Raw genomic sequence first — 17,708 nt, 5'->3', positions numbered from 1 at the left:
CACGGTCATTGCCCACATGTCTCACAGAATATTAGACCTCACAACTTACGATAAGAGTAAATCCTTTAATAGTTAAGAGTAACTGTATTTTTTATATATAAATATAAATATATATTTTTTTAAATAATACTGCTAAAAAAGTAACTGTATTTAAACTACAAGCTATTAATTGTAGAGTATGCTGTTTTTTTACACAGGTAATGTGTATTTTTATTACTAAGATTTACATTTTATTTTTCTTCCGACCATCATGGGGATTATGTTGACACTTTGTGTTTCTGTGAACAGTAATGCAAATAAATAAGCACGCTATAAATAGATGTAAATGTTTGGTAACAGTAATTGTTACTACAAGATTGATTCCAGCTTCACTCTGTGATTGGGCATGGCCTTCTTTAAAGACCTCCAGAAATCACAGGAGGCTCTGGTAGGTTTTCCCGTCGCCCAGTTCAGACTTGGTAGAACCTTCAAGGCCCTTTGGACCAGTGACGGAAGTGGGGCCTCCTGGATCAGTGTCGCTGAGTCCCTGCAGGTCCATATCAGGAGGAGTTTGGGAGTCGATTTTTGCAGCAAAGCCTGAGAACATAGACACATGAAATGTTTTATTTTCTTTTTTAAATTTGCTTAGTTATCTTACATTTTCACCTTGGAATACTTGAAATGATAGATGGAAATCAGACTAAGTTATACCTACAGGAAGAGAGAGCATATTAGGCCAGTCCCTGTGACATTTACATTATCTTTTTACTCTAACTTTCAACTAGCTCCTTTTTATTCCACCCTGTGTTGTGTTTTATTCGCATTTTTAGTTTATGTAAAAGTTAAAACAGGGTTTTAACCTCTTGACTCGAGCCTTTTCCCACCCTGTTTGGTATTTTACTGTTTTATTTGCGTCTTTTGTTTTATTTCAAAGTTAAAACCAAGTTGATTCTAGCCTTTTCCTATTTGATTCCACCCTGTGTTGTATTTGCTTTTTAAATTTGCTATTCCTTTTATTGCGAATCACTTTGAGCTGCAATCCTTGTATGCAAGGTGCTAAAAGAATAAAGTTTATCATCATCATCATCCTTATTATTATTATTGTTATCATAGCTTATTTTGAAAATCATTGTGGATCATTAAAGTAAAAAAAACACAGATCAGTATCTAAAAAGATATATATATAAAATTAGGGAGAAGCATTCCATTTCCATTAATTTATTTACAGTACCAGCCGACCCACAAACCAATCTGTAAGGGCTTCATCACTTTGCACTGAAGCTTCAAAAGCGCTGTATCAATAAATTATTATTATTAGTAGTAGTAGTAGTATACTTATCAGTATTAAATAAATATAATAAATGATAAAACCATGTTTTTAAAAATGTATTTCTTCATATTGTTTAAGGGACATACAGTGCTCCTGCCATACCTTTCTCTTGTGAAAGTGACAACTGCCGTGTTTAATCAGCACCAGTTCGGCAATCAGCAATCAGTTCACTTTCAGTTCACACAGTCCTGAACGCTGTCGACATCTCAGAATCCTTAAATCCTATAATAAGTCAGACTGATAATGCAATGATAAACATGGCCGCGTGACACAGTATAGGCCTCACCTGGATTCCCGATTCCAGGACAAACAGAGCGTTGCTGTTGCAGAGGTAGTCGGCTGACAAGAGACAGATAAGCATCTGGCTCCTCTGTATTGCACAAACAACATCATTTGCATATGCTGAAAATAGAAAAGAATATCATATCAGGAAATGTCGTGGTCGGCACACACACCCGCAACTGAGGTTAAGCAGTATGAATTAAAAATATGCTCAAAGATTTAACAAGTTTAAAACCTCTTTCCACTCCTTTGGAAGATGATGTTTTGGTTATTTTTTACATAGTAAAGAACTTTAAATATCTTTATATACTGTATATGTACTCTGAAGTGGTGGGCCCCCAAAATCAAATTCTGCTTCCGACCCTAATCATGTCCCGAACACAGAATATAAGCATGATTCTTTCACCAATCATGAATTATGATGGAAAGGATGCTTTTGAGGGTCAGTGGAGTGGTGGGTATATAGAATAGAATAGAACAGAAAGCCTTTGCTGTCACTGATCAACATGATCAACATGATCTGATCCTCTGACCTCCTCCCGGAACAATGTCCCTGTCCAGCAGACACAGCCGATACCCCCACTGCTCCTCTAACACTTGGTGCAGCAGCATCACTCGTGGTCTCCGGTTGGCCTCCCCCAGCTCAGTGTTCGTCAGGTCCATGCATTGTTGACACGCTGCCAAAGCAAGGGGTTAAATGCCTTCGCTTCTGTTCTCACATGCAAAGGAAATGTATACAGATATTTGTAAATTCAACATATGTAGTACCTTCCTTATCAGTCTCAGGTCCTGAAGGAGAGGAAAGGGTCCAACCTGTCTCCATCTCCGCTGATGTCGCGCTCCACACGTGCGACAGCAGCACATCAAACGGTTTCTCTAGTGAGGAAAAAAAAGTGTTCATGGGAAAGATAATTTCAACATGTGATCATACATCCATTCATTTCCTATAGGAGGAAACTGAAACACACACACAGGGAGAACATGCAAACTACACACAGTTTGTCCTGTGTCTGTAGTTCTTGTCTGTGCCCAGGGGCCCACTGGCTCATAATCTGTCTCAGATTTCATATTTTACAATAAAAAAAATCAAAAAATACTACCCCTATTCTAGTAATACAAAGCTACATGCAAATCGGTGAAGTGTTAAGACTACATACAGTGAATAGAAGACAACAGTGCCAAGCCTGCGATAAAGTCATACCACACATAAGCTGGGTTTGAGTTACACGGGAGCTGAGCTCACATGTCAAGTCAAGTTTATTGTTAGAACACATTTAAAAAACAACAAAGTTCGACCAAAGTTCAATGATGTGTCCTCACTATAAAAACAAGTGTGTGTGTGTGTGTGTGTGTTTGCAGGCTACACAATATATTTCAGGATTAAAGGGCATTATCCTCTGTAGTTTCAATTTGAAAAGCATCAAGAGGGAGGACATTATTTATGAGTTGAATGCATCGATAAGTTGCATGAATGAGTCACATCGAGATGCAGCTGTTTGGTTAGGATGCCAATGTATGTGTGTTCTTATATTTAGGACCTTTTCTAGCATAAACACTGACATTGTCAGGACCAGTAGTCCTCATGGAGACTAAAACCTGGTCCTGTTGAGGCAGAACTGAGACTTGAATTGAATTGTGGTAAGATTTAGGTTTGGGTTAGGCATGGTTATGGTTACACATGTAATCAACTGGGGGGGCCATGTGTCAATGTGAGTCCTTAAAAGAAGAGCTGTGCGACGTGTGTGTGTGTGTGTGTGTGTGTGTTCTGACCTCCATGGTTTCCAAAGTGGAAGTGGGATCTGTACATAATCTGTAGTTCCAGCGATTTCATATGCAAAATGATTGCCATTCCTGCTGCCAGCAGCAAAAATGCGATGGGATACCCAACTCGTGAGGGCCATTTTACTGAAAACCAAGTCCAAAAAAACATACAGTTGAAACCAGAAGTTTACATACACTATATAAAAAGACACATATCCTTTTTTTTCCAAGTATGAACCAGACTTGTGCGAGTCCACAATTCTCTCCCTGATTTCTTTTGACTTTCCCATGATGTTACACAAAGAAGCAGTGTGTTTCAGGTGTGCCTTAAAATACATCCACAGGTGTGTCTCTAATTAACTCAAATGTTGTCAATAAACCTATCAGAAGCTTCCAAAGAGATGACATCTTCATTTGGGCTTTCCCAAATTGTTTAAAGACATAATAATCTTAGTGTGTGTAAACTTCTGACTCTGAAGAAAGTAATAAAAAATTGTCTAAGAAAATCCCTCTCTCATTATTCTAGCATTTAATAATCCTGACGGACTTAAAACAGGAAAAGTAATTGTCTGATTTCATGTCAGACAGTGAGAAAAAAAAAGCATATGTGTCTTTTTATATAGTGTATGTAAACTTCTGGTTTCAACTGTACGTATTAGATTATTAACAAAGTAAAAACCCAACATATCCCCCTTTTCAAGTTGACATGACAAACTCAGTTAATAGTTGACATTTAGTATACACGTTTACAACCATTTATTTTTATATTGTTTCCAAAAATAAAAATAAACCTAATCCTCTTCCATAGAATTGTGAATGTAAACATGTAATGAGAAATTGTCATATGAGTAAAACAAAGACATGAAGCTAACATTAGAAACAATATTACCGTTACCTCTCTCCTCAAGCTTGATTGTGACACTGACGTTTCCAGCAGTGTTGCTGGCAAAGCAGGTATATGTGTGGTTCAAATGCTGAGAAGTCACTGTTTTGATGATGTGGCTCTGGCGGATACAGTATTCCTGAAGTATGGGCTGTGTGTGCCTGAATCATGGAAAGCAATTAGCATTTCACCTGTTTCTATTTCACATCCTCAGATTCTGATGAAAAGAAACACTGATGTAATGCCCTGTTACGTATAGTAACATGATGTAACATAATTTAATGTAATATAATGTAACAATGTAATGAGATTTAACCTAAAGTAACATGATATAACTCAATGTAACTAAAAAAAATTATGTAATATAATGTAACATAATGTAATGTGATTTAAAGTAACATGATATAACTCAATGTAACATGACGTAATTTAATTTAACGTGATGTAATATAATGTAATGTTCCTTGCCCTGCTTTCAACCAGTATTAATTATTTTATAATTGTATTTTATATGTATTTCTGCATGTATATAGGTACATATTTGTGAGCTTGTGTGTATGTATGTTTTCGTTCTTTTTTTTATTCCACCAAAACTGTAACAGGGCATCCTTTCAAATGAGAGCGATCTTCCCTGTATAACTAAAGCTTAAATAAATAAATAAAACAAAACATGTAGTGTGATTTAGCATAATGTAACATGGTGTATCTTAATGTAACGTGCTATAATGTGAGGTAACAAGATGCAACATGACATAAAGTGGATGATGTGAGGTAACATTAACAAGCAGGCACAGACTGCAGTGCCAAGAATTTCCACTCGGGAATGACTCACAGTGGGCTCTCCATGTCCAGCAGAGTCCTTTGCTTTGTGTTGCCACCGTGATTCAGGTACCACTGTACCTTAGCTGAAATGTTTTTCTCATATTGAAAACATACATCACAGGTCAGACGGTGGTATTGATCTAGAACAAGTGAAAACATGGGAATCTAAGTTAAAACCTTTATATCCTAAGAGGAGATGTCTCCTGCATGTAAATACAAGGCGTTAAAAGTGTGAATTACAATAAACCATCATTATAAAGACATGGTCAAATCAGTACTGAGTTAATATATACAACTTAAAAAGTAACTGAATATGTAAACAACTTCAATAATTTTTCAACAATTGAAAAATATAAAAGATTCAGAAAGCATGATCGTGTTATAGCAGCAGCTGTTACTGTGCAAGGCCACTAATAGAGTTTAGTGGTTTTGGCCATGTTCAAATGGCCATCCTTTTATTTTCTTAGTTTATGGTCTCTATATTAAGACACAACCACACACACATAAACTTGATTTTATATCTTAGTGAGGACACCTCATAGACATAATGCATTCTCTTACCCCTTACCCTAACCCTAACCATCACTACAACAATCAAACGACGTGTGAGAATGAGGTGTTAAAATCCCTGCTCCAGCCAGCAGGGGCACTGCTGAGTATGGGCATTAACACTCACACACTTGCAAGTCCCCACTTTACTTAATGTTGAAAAAATTCACCAGCGTGTCTTAGACATGATTTTTAGCTTGATTTAAAGCATGACTAACAAGGACCTGAAAAATGTCCCCTGTTCAACGTGGAGTCCCCTGTTTGTGAGTGTATAACGACACCGAATTCCCCTGTTCTACTGGTTCACAAGTACACACACACACAGAAAAGCTTCTACAGGCAAAAGTCAAGGTTTAGTTTAGTGTGACCGCTCTGCACTTTTTCCTCTTCAAAATTGGAATTTTTCTGTCAAGCGATTTCATCGTTGGCCTTTTCCATGGAAGGATACAACGGAAAGCTGGTCTTATTTATCAGCAAGCCTCCGGTGTGTTGAAGGCATATCCTCCACATGACGGTCACACCCAGGAGAGGTCATCAGTCCATCACAGGGTCCTCTGCAGGTTCATTGGACACCCTAAGGCCCTTGGTTGTATCGGGTCACAAACCCGGACCATAGTGCTAGCTACTTCGCTACATGACCCTTTTTTACACCAGAAAATGTTTGTTTTCTAATTCTGCTTACATATTTACGGTATTCTCTGGTTGTTTCTTAATAACGAGATTGAGAACTAATTATATATGATCATTATAGCATTGCAAAAACAAAAAAAAGTTTAAATTATGTTAAATTATGTTTGCCTGCCTAAGGCTTTTGCACAGTACTGTATTTAGAAGTCACATTTGTTATGAATTCTGAGAGCTGCAATATTTTGCCAATGCACATTCGAATAAAAGCCTAAACTTACCAAGTTCTACTTTCTCTGTCCGGTTGGCATCAGGATAAATGATATCGGGAGGCTTCGGTGTTGTCTTGTTTGCTGTTTGATTGGGAAATAAAGTCACATATTCAGTGTTCTGCCTGTATCGTGGAAAAACGAATGAAATATAAAATATAGCTACTGTACAAAACACGTCGACACACGGGCGCAAGATAAGAAAAGCTGAACTTAGTGAGAGGAATTCAAGTGTTGCAAAAAGTCTTCAAAGAATGTGCCTTTAGTTTCATGAATAGGCTTCAAATAACTAAAATATGTTGGATTCATTCATTAAAATTTGCCATGCAAATGACTCACTTCATGTGTTTAAATTATTATGGACAATTTAGGCCTAATATACTGTGAATATAGTACTTTTTTGCACCCTCAGACACTGGTGTAGTGAAATTAAATTAAACCATGGTTTTAACATATACTATATATGTATACAGTATATACACACACACAGCACTTACGTAAAACTTTGACATTCACGGCCCTCCTGAAGGTCCATGTGACCCCTCGCTCGATGACTTTTCGATCACAGAAGTAAACGTCCTCATCCACTTTGCCTTTGACTTCACACAGATGGAAGTGTCCGTTCTCCACACAGGTCTCTCGACTGAGCTCAGACACTGATATGTTTCCCTGAAAGGAAGAGCACACTCGTGTGAGTTTTTTGCTGTGATTTAAGCCTCAATGTTTCCAGTGTGAAAAGGATCGTCCCGCCTATGCGTGTGTGTGCCCTTCACCGTGTACCACGCGACGTCTGAGTTGTTGGTACAGTTGTGTGCGGGGCAGGGGATCTCTCCACTGGTACCAATGTACAGCTCTATGTCGCTCTGCTCAGGCTGGAAACATCCCATTCTGCTTTTCTCCACCACCTCTAGATGCAAGAACCGCTCACCACCACTGGAGAGCATGGACACGTGGGCCGTGAATGATGAGGACAGGTGAATTGGTGCTAATTAAGGAAAAAAGTTAAAGCATTTGTGTCCTGTGACCCATTTTGACTTACATATTTTAATTTGTCAGCTCTTTAATTTGTAAAAGGTTTGCCTTTAAATAAAAAACAACTAATGTGAGATTTGCGTCACCTTGTCCTTTTTACACGACACGAGAAAGAGCCCCAAGCTTGTTAAAAAAGTAGAGCAAATTTGAAACAAGCTACTTTTTTTTTACTACTTTTACTAGTTTTCCTTTCAGTACTCTTTCCACCTCTGATTATTGGTATGCAGCGTCCTTCATCTGGAAACAGGCTCTGTCAAGCAATACTATCAGATGTGACTAAGGGAGAGTTTGTGTGCAATAAGTTGCAATAGGCAGTAATCAATTACTGCTGTTGGGTGCAAAAATAACTCATAATTCTAGATGTCATTGATCTTACATACCGGACAATTAGATAGTATTTACCATGTATTTATATATGATCATAAGTATATAAATTCTTATAATGATGTTGCCATAGATGTAAAGATAGGGGACATAATCAAATTAAAAGGAGACAGTGACCAAAAGTTACATTTGAGTACACTGACTACAGATTTTGGAACTACTTTCACTTGCACTTGCAAATTTGTTCCATGTGTTTTACAGATATGAATAGAATGACGTATGCACCCCGAACCTGGAAAAAATCTACTTATCGAATTATCATTCAAAATCCATTTCACACTGTGGTACAATTTCCATCAAATGATTCACTTCTCTACCTTGAAGTGTCATAAAGAAAGAGGAAAGAGTTTGGAGGTCAGAATCATTAAAAAGACAAAGGTTTATGATTTATCTACCTTGTGAGACACTTGTACTTTCCAGTGTGTTTGGCTTCAGCTACAAACAGAACTCTCCCACAACTGAAGGATGGGCCAACATTTCCAGTCCTGGACCACAGCACTTTAATGTAGCCATCACCAGATTTAATGCACGGCATCATAAAGCTCTCCCCCTCCACAGCTCTGTAGTGTTGATGTGTGACGTCCTGCTGAAGGCCAGTGAGTCCTGCACTTACTGTGAATGGGAAAACTAGTTCTGATTGTATGGTGCGACAAAAATGCTCCATTAATACAGTTTTCATCATTGTGTATACACGATGGAATTAAACAGGTATATTCTTACAAATACTTATAGATGCCAGCCTATCATGGACACCTCACCAGTGACTATATGTATATATATATATATATATATATATATATATATATATACACACACATATATAAACAAGGCTGCTCATGTCCTGGGCAGTGAATGGCAACTTCTCCCCTCAAACAGACGATTCACAATCCCCATATTTAAACACAATAAATTCATTCGTCCACCAATCCATCCTGTTGCTGAACCAAAATCAGTGAACGGTTAAATAACAGCAAGCCTACAGACCATTATTTTGCACGGTATGTCTCCCCTGACTGTTTTGTCGTATGTCATGTTGGAGAACAGGAGAACATTAATAACAACAACAATAATAACAATAATAATAACAGTAATAATAATAATATAATTTGTATGTGAATTAATTACCTTTCTTTTGGTTCCTTCCACAGCACCCCTCCAAGACAATGGGAAACATGAAAAAAAACAGAATGTGTCCAGTTTGCATTCTGTGCCCCTGAATCTATATATATCTATATATATATATAGATATATATTCTAAGAGTCACCTCTCTTTACAATTTTCTTTTTACAATCTTTACAAAGCGGTTGAGTTGTTGTTCATACGTGTTCCTGATTGTTGTCGTGTAGTGTTTGTTCCTCGTCTCTTGCGTGGAGGACAGGACACACAGATGTAGTAGGAGGTGATGTGTTGGGGGTTTCCTGTTGGCTCGACTTTGTGAATTCACCAGAAGTCATGTAAGCTGTTAGCCACTTCCTATGTGAATGGCAGAATATCATTTCTCAATCTGATGTTCAGCAAAGTATATATAAGTATATATATATATATATATATATGTATATAAGTATATATATGTGTATGTATATATATAAATATATATATATATATATATACAGCTGGTCTCATATACAGTATTAGCGAGCTGTCAATGAGTTTAACTCATGCAACTTGTTTATGTAATGCTCAAGCATGTATTGAATAAACCTGGTGTAATAGACGTTTTTTACAGCAGATATTTCTTTAAATGAAATAGTAGTTCAAACACAGGATTTACCAGTTACGTTAATTAAGGTTCCACTCCAGTATTAACAGAGCTGTGTTATTGTTCAAGTGCATGGGTAGATCACGCTAAATACGTGACACCTGTAGAGGAAGGGGTTTTCTTTTCAGATTTTTTTTTTTTTGAAACAAAAAACTGCTTACATATTTTCTAGATGTGTTCCAGTAAAGTGAAATTGAAATAATTATCCTCTATTGTCGTTATAGCATTGCTTAAACAACAAATCTAATGGTGGCCTAAGACTTCTGCACAGTACCGTATATGTATGTGTGTGTGTACATATATATACAAATATACACACATACATACACAAATATACATATATAATAAATAAAACAAGCTTTACACAGAGAAACCACATATAAACTTAGCTGTTCAGCAACAAATGTACATGTTTTATTTCACTTATTAGTAATTACAATAAATGTTGATATATACATATATATATATATATATATATACATACATATACATATATATATATATATACATACATATACATATATACATATATACATATATATATATATACATATATATATATATACATATATATATATATATATATATATATATATATATATATATATATATATATATATACATATATACACACATTTTTTTTATTGTTTGTATGTTGGTAGGAACAGGGGGGCATCAGGGTGTGGGACTCCATGTAGGGGAAAAGAAAAGAAAATGTGAAAAACATTGAAAATATGTTAAAACAGTGAGAGTTGCTATGATATTGAGTTGCTTAATTGACCCAATTATTTATTGTTATTTATTTATTTAATTATTATTATTATGATCATTATTATTTTTATCAGCATCCATGGAATTTCTGATAAAGTCAGGGTTTCACACAGGTTTGGAATCTGCTTTTCTGCAAGAAGGTGACGGGGAAGATTATTGTCTGACCATGTACAATATACATTGTGGATTTGGGAATGAAGTTAAAATGCATTTAAATGATAAACGATATGTACACTCTTTAATCATAGAACATCGAGTGTGAATTCCATCTTGCCCCCTTCCATGAAACTTTTTTTAGCCTTAAAATAACAGCTTTAGAATCGATATAATGAATCTAAGACGACCTATAGTATATAGGTCGTCTTAGATTCATTATATCGAGACATCCTTTACTGCTGAACAGATTCAGCAACAAAATGGGGCTGAGGCTCTGTATGCCACGCCTCAGAAGTTACACAGTATTGCTTTGATTGGAAAAACTATCATTCCTTTTTTTGTAATTTTACATTTTATTAATGTAAATACAGTAAATATGATGATTAGTGAGGACGAATATAATACTTGTGAAAACTTGCCCAATCGTTTTATCGTGACGAAAGGTTCTACCTGGATCAGTGCTTCCCAAAATGTGGGGCACGGCCCACTTGTGGGACTTGAAGGTGTTGCAAATTGGACCATACAAAATATTCTTTACTCTGTGGAATAAATTTACATCAAAAGATGCTTAAATTAAAACTCACTGTTAGACAGGGCTTCTCGAATAACTTCTTTTCTTAACTTCACTGTTGTGCCACATTCTTTGAAATCTGGAAATGGCCCTCAGATTATTAGGAAAACATTTAGTGGCCTCAAACCTGTGAAGTTTTGGGTAGCTCAGTCCTAGATGTCTGTAGAAGCCTTATCTTTAATTCTTTTGGTGAAGCCGGAAGGTAAAAGCGTAACCGTTTCAAGAAGGATGAGGAGGAACTCCTGCCTCTCCAGGTAACACAGTCTCCAGCCTCACTAAGAAGCTGCAAGTCCTCGGGTAAGGAACCTGACGTCATCTCTTTTGTTGCCTCGCTCTTGATGAAGATCAAACGTGTCTGCCTCTCCACGAGGGCTTCATGGACGGCACTCAGCAGACCAGAGCCCAGACCGGGATCCAGAGAGGTGGGAACCAAAACCACTGTCCGGCTTTCCTCTATGCACTCTAACACTGCGTTTGCCACAGCTGCAAACAACCAATATTCAGATTACACATGACTTCATGAAAGGAACATTATGTACAGAAATGTATTGTACTGCTTATTAATGTATTAGTATGATGATGATTTACCACCAGATATTAAGGAAACATGTTCAATTGTAATACTGACTCCACTGATGACAGTTTATTCATCCATTCATTCATTCATTCATTCGTTCGTTCTCTACCACTTCATTCTGCACATGAGGGTTGTGGAGCCACTGCTTCCACTCCCAAGGGACATGGGGTGAAAGGTGGAGTACACCCTGGACAAGTCAGTTCAGATAAGCTTATGACAGTCTCTCTCTCTCTCTCTTACCCATTGTCAGTGGAGATTTAATGTATATATATATATATATATATATATATATATATATATATATATATATATATATATATATATATATATATATATATACACACACACATATATATATATATATACATATACATATATACATATACATATACATATATACATATACATATATAAACATATACATATACATATATATATATACATATACATATATATATACACACATATACATATATACATATATACATATATATACATACATACATATATATATATACACACACACATATATATATATATATACACACACACATATATATATATATACATATATACATACATATATATATATATATATATATATATATATATATATATATATATATATATATATATATATATATATATATATATATATATATATATATATATATATTTTTTTTTTTCTTTGACTTCTGTTCCATGGGAAGTGCAGCTCCTTGTTTTCATGTTTCCGTACTTACCTTTCCCGAGCTGGATGTCACGATCATGAAGACAGAGTCTGTAGCCAAACTCTTCTTCCAAAACAATCTCCAGCCACCGCCTGTCATCGGCTTTCAGTCCTGCGTCTGTGTTGCTCTTGTAACACATCACGAAGGCGTCATAGCTTTTTCCATCTGATCCAACAACAAAACCACAACACCTCCGTCACCACAGTTTCATTATCTGACCGCCATCAATCAATGCAGTGGATACGAAAATGACTCACCCGACACCCCTCTGTGGCAGCCAAGAGTGTCTCTAAAGAAAAGAGTGATGTCAATTTTAAATTTCACATATAGAAGGACCGTCACAGTCATCACCACCGCGATGCCCACAGTGTTGACAGCCAGCGGCACACATGAGGGGCGAACTAGAGAGGAAGAAAGAGGAGAATAAAAACATAAATCAATCAAGAAATATAATAAATGCTGTGTCAAATTGATATTTGAGTGACAAAAAAATGAAGTAAACAAAGGAAACAAGGAGGCATACCATTTTGGAGACGAATGGTGACAGAGGTACTGTATTGGTTGATGGTCTCCAGTTTGCAGGTGTAATTCTGTGTCAAATCGCCCTCTGACACTTTTTTGAAGACCAGAGACAACAAAGCGTTTTTGTCACTTTTGTTTGTACTAGGAAAGAACAGAAAGGATGTCATGCATACGAGGATTTAGAACAACATTATTACCACAATTGCCAAGAAGGTTTTGATTTTGGCTCCGTTTGTCTGCTTGTAAATGTCACATTCCCCAGAAAGGAAGTTTCTGGGGATGCAGATTATGGGAGGAAATGATTACAACCTGGTTGGAACAAGGGCCTTTCTGCATGGATTTTAAACGACCCCATCACAAGTCGGCCGAGTGCAAACCGAGTAAACAAAGAAATTATTTTTTCGTTATTTTCAAAATTAGTTTTGAAGAATGCTTCAAATCACAGTATTGTGGGTCTTAAAACCATAAACTTTGTATTAAACTGCGCTCCTCACTGTGACTGCTGCTTCCAGATGCTGTGTGTGTGTTTTCACCGTTGAATGAAGGTAGACAAGGAAAAACACACAGCAGAAGAACTAAATTGTGGCTGTTACAGTGCAAATCTTTGGCTGTACTTCTTAAAGGCGACATAGACTGGAAGCTCCAATTAACGCTGCTTTTGTGTGTGTATCTGCGTCATTACCTCGTTTATGAAACCCTAATGTTTCAGAACAAACCGTTCAGCCACTGCTGAGAAAATAGGGTTTTATTGTTTTCCTGGGCTCTGTAAAGCGGAATGGCACTTCCGTTTGCTGATGATGTCATCAGGAAACCTCACCACTCCTCCACTAGTCCGGGCACATCCGATTGCGTACATTCAACCGCAGAACAAGAAGAACTATTCTCGTTGTAGCTGCTGAGATGCAGAGCATCCATCGTGGCCAGAGGGGGAACTGCGTATCCGAGAGCTGACGTGCTAATTACGTCACTTCCAGGTACCTGGCCAATCACAGTGGGAAAGCTCTCGTTGGCTGGCCAATCACAACACAGTCCCCATTCTGGGGGTGTGATTTTGGTCTGAAACAGCGCGGCTGACGAGAGCGTCAGTGAGGAAATATTTTGATCGGCTCGTTTGCAGCGATTAGGAGGTTTTTGACCACGGAAACAAGTTAATATATGTAAGTAGACCTCCATAACTAACACATATGTGCGATACAAGCATTCGATGTCACCTTTAACAAAGGCAGAGGCTTCTTGTCGTGCCAACACCGATGTCACTTCTGCTATGCTAGCGGACTTTATTCTAAAGCGTTAGCATTTAAGCTAACGATGAAATGAAATCACCCCAAACCTCTTATTAACCTTCTATCTTCTTATGGGGGTGAGTTTTCATTGACGTCGTTAATCTACGTTACATTAGGGTTCATTCGAAGTCACATACAGGGAGTATTTAGAGTGTTCAATCATGTGGAGGATAAAGTAGTATAAAATGGATGGTTTATTGACTGGTATGTGTCACTTTTTACTTTTTGCGTTTGACGAAAACTGGTAAGCTAGTGTTTTCGTCCACTGCTGAGTTTCCATTGATTATCCAGCACAGGTCATCTAATTCGTTGATCACAGCTTTACACTCAATCTCCATGTTTGAGCCTGGAAGGAAGAAAATAAGATTTTTAAAGTTTCAATTTGAAAAGGCAGTAAATGTGTGTACGTGTATCCCCAGATCACCTAAGTCGACAAGGAAGACTTCATTCTCGCGTGGGAAAACGATCGCTGCTGGTTTATTCTCCGCTGTGGGGGGAAAAAGGGAGAAAAGTGTTTGTACAAAACTCTTAAAAAGAAGATTTGAAGACGAAGAAATCGATGAGGTGTTTTTCTCACGCTGTGGTTGTACATCAACTGTCAGCGTGAAGGTCATATTATATATTTGACCATGATGCAGGTAAGATCTGGTACAGGTGTAAACACCGGCGTCCTTCTCTTCAAAGGCTGAAAAAGTGAGTTTATCGTAGTTTGGCAATGACCTATTCCCCTACAAGATGGAAAAATAAGTTCAGCTTAGAATTATATAAAGAAGAGAATAAAAAAAACGGTGGTAGTGTTTTTCCAAATGTAAAAAGGAACTTACCTTTCGCCACATGATGCCATTGTTAGTAATGTTGGGGGTGTTTATGGCTGGCATATTTACTTCAGGACAGTTTAATTTGCAGCAGTGTGTTAATTTGCAGCTATCATTATAGATGCTCGTATTACACAGTCTGGACACCGTCACCAGGAAATGACTGCTTGCATTTCTGTCAAGTTAAAAGAAAAATGAGTCCTCATTATAACATGTAACACAGTTGTACTTTCCCTTTTCTAGTGTTGCAATCCGTGTCTCAATTCATGAGCATTTCTTGCAAAGATGAATATTTGATTTGACTATTTCTAAACTCCAGCTAAAGACAGCAGCTTATGAGATGCATTCAAAGATCCTGGTAAATTATAGCACTACCGTGGGATGTATGGGTTTAGAGGAGCATGCACTCAAGTCATTTCTTCTGCAAAAACACATGAAGTCCACTAACTAAATGCTTGTAACACGAATGAGGTCATCTTTCGTTTTTATAGATGCAATCATTCATAAAAATAGTTTTTCTATATTTTAACCAATCGAATACTTAATTTGAAATGATTGTAGGGCTGATAAAAACTTTACCCCAGAGAGCACGAGTAGTTCCCATGATGCTCTGCAGATGCACTGAGAATAATGAGGCTCCATCCATGAACCAACACACCTTTGTGCCTCTGCTCAGCTCGAGCCATGCTGGTCAGATCCACTTCCTGCGGGGAGTAACTGGTCCAGACCACTTTGAGATCGCTGTTATAATTAGCGGTATGAGGACAGTGCAGCGTCACCATCTCTCCTACTTTGACGCATATCTTAGGCCTCACGTAACATGTACCTGTGAAAGAGTGACAAGAATTGCAGTTTATTTTTTACAGGGTTCCCAAACCTTGGTTGACATCAAATTCAAGGACTTTTCAAGTACTTTCCAGGACCAATTTCTTCAAAATTCAAGGACCGAATGTGCCGACACAGCTTAAGATGAGAGGGCAACTTGTGTGAGCGTCACTTGTAATTACGACTCTACATTTGTCCTGCGTCGTCTACGTACATCATGCAATGCAGGGCATGAAACAGTAGGTTGCGCTATTACAAACAAGGGAGACATTTACCTGAACTTACCTCAACTTAACTTGTTTTTGCATAAAAATTCAAGCACTTTCAACGACCCATGTGTTTTTAGGATTTTTTCTATTTTCAAAAACAAAAGGGGATCCTGGCCAAGACATGCAGCAGCACTAATTTAACAGGATTACAGCCAAAATAACAAGTGACAGTGAAATGAATAGAAATATATGATACAATACTAATTTGCACCCATTTTGGATGAACATCAACTGTTTTCTAAGAGTCTATGTGTATGTGCGTTTCACACCCTCAGCAAAAATAAGTGTGAGTGAAAGCTCAATAGGGGCCTCTCAACCACATCCTAATGTCTCTGCGCTTCTACCTCAGTCGTCGTGTTTTCAGTGTGACAGTTTGTGGATGTCAGTATTAGATGTGACGCCATGAGCAAAGGATACAGATGAATACAAAAATATCAGAATGTAGCCAAGATACTGTATCTCATGATAAATAACATGGAATCTTATCCTGCTCCATTTAAAAAAATGGAGTAAAAAAATAAAAATAAAAATAAAATGAAAGCTTGAGTCTCTTACCTGGTTGTAGCATGAGAAGGAAAAGAGCGAGCAGAGGTGCTTTGAGCATCACGACAGCCTGCAGCGGAGAGGCAGCCCCAACGAACCTTCAGCACAGACGTCGTCGCGGCGTTTCATTTCCTTCGTATTAAGAATCGGATGATAAAAGGCATAGCACGAGCATGATAACCACACCACTGTCAACCCCCACCCATTATGAGACAGGCAGGCAAGCAGACAGACAGGCAGACAGACTCTTAGATCATGAAATGATTTGCTCTTCATCTAAAGATGTTTTCCTCACAAACTTGAAAGTTAAATGTTCAGACTCAGGGAAGGAAGTCGTCCAACATTACAGACTGGCAAAGAAAGAGTGAAAGGAAGGAAAGAGAGGAAGTAATGGATGATTAACTCTCCTAGAACACACAAATACAACATAAAAATGAATCTGAACACCACTCTTTATTGATTTGCAGGGTTATGAAATGAATTCAAATCACACATTTTAACACACAGGTTTGTGCAGCTCTCCTTTTAAGGACTCTCGTTGACTTCCACAACAAATCATCATTATCCCAAACCTTAACCATGACCACCGTTCAAATCGTAGCCCTAAACTCCAAAACCAGTTCCTCAGAAAATTTGTCTCCGCTTTATTAGGACCAGGTTTTGGTCTCCATGAGGACTTCTGGTCCCAAAAAAGGTCCAAAGAACACACACAGACAGATTAGTAGATAGATGGATGTATATTATTGATCCCCAAAAAACTGGGACATTATTAAAAATAGGTTATGCATTTTCATTGTTAACTATTTATAAATGGTTAATAAACAATTGTAGACATGTTGTAATTGGTCAATTATCTATACATTATGTTAATGATAAACCTCCTTTCATTACCAAACAATTGAGTCAGATTGTTACTCCTACACGGTCTCCTGCACAGTCTTGTTTTTGAGTGGTAAAATCATTTATACGG

At 37.4% G+C, this 17,708-nt stretch overlaps 2 protein-coding genes across 3 annotated transcripts; both read right to left on the bottom strand.

The window, feature by feature from the left end:
* Positions 1 to 203: 203 nt before the first annotated feature.
* LOC122772759 (interleukin-18 receptor accessory protein-like) lies at positions 204 to 12,347 on the bottom strand. 2 transcript variants are annotated; one of them, XM_044031012.1, is made up of 13 exons: positions 12,331 to 12,347; positions 9,041 to 9,144; positions 8,311 to 8,527; positions 7,273 to 7,432; positions 6,997 to 7,168; positions 6,512 to 6,583; positions 5,068 to 5,197; positions 4,248 to 4,396; positions 3,362 to 3,496; positions 2,360 to 2,467; positions 2,125 to 2,268; positions 1,596 to 1,711; positions 204 to 576 (listed from the first exon to the last, which is right to left on the bottom strand). In XM_044031012.1, the coding sequence occupies exons 2-13, from the start codon at positions 9,117 to 9,119 to the stop codon at positions 349 to 351; spliced, it is 1,710 nt and encodes a 569-aa protein (XP_043886947.1). In that variant the 5' UTR covers positions 9,120 to 9,144; positions 12,331 to 12,347; the 3' UTR covers positions 204 to 348. The 2 variants fall into 2 exon arrangements, with proteins under 2 accessions (XP_043886947.1, XP_043886948.1); XM_044031013.1 differs by lacking the exons at positions 9,041 to 9,144; positions 12,331 to 12,347 and having other exon boundaries at positions 7,273 to 7,484; positions 8,311 to 8,375.
* LOC122772760 (interleukin-18 receptor 1-like) lies at positions 10,286 to 16,951 on the bottom strand. Its single transcript, XM_044031014.1, has 10 exons — positions 16,751 to 16,951; positions 15,681 to 15,927; positions 15,111 to 15,276; positions 14,864 to 15,014; positions 14,711 to 14,773; positions 14,509 to 14,632; positions 13,005 to 13,144; positions 12,739 to 12,882; positions 12,494 to 12,646; positions 10,286 to 11,656 (listed from the first exon to the last, which is right to left on the bottom strand). The coding sequence occupies exons 1-10, from the start codon at positions 16,797 to 16,799 to the stop codon at positions 11,295 to 11,297; spliced, it is 1,599 nt and encodes a 532-aa protein (XP_043886949.1). The 5' UTR covers positions 16,800 to 16,951; the 3' UTR covers positions 10,286 to 11,294.
* Between the last annotated feature and the right edge of the window lie 757 nt (positions 16,952 to 17,708).

This window comes from Solea senegalensis, linkage group LG7 (assembly GCF_019176455.1).
Source record: "Solea senegalensis isolate Sse05_10M linkage group LG7, IFAPA_SoseM_1, whole genome shotgun sequence".
NCBI lineage: Eukaryota > Metazoa > Chordata > Actinopteri > Pleuronectiformes > Soleidae > Solea > Solea senegalensis.
The sequence above is the reverse complement of the archived record's forward strand: the minus strand, read 5'-3'. Positions and strand labels throughout refer to the sequence as shown.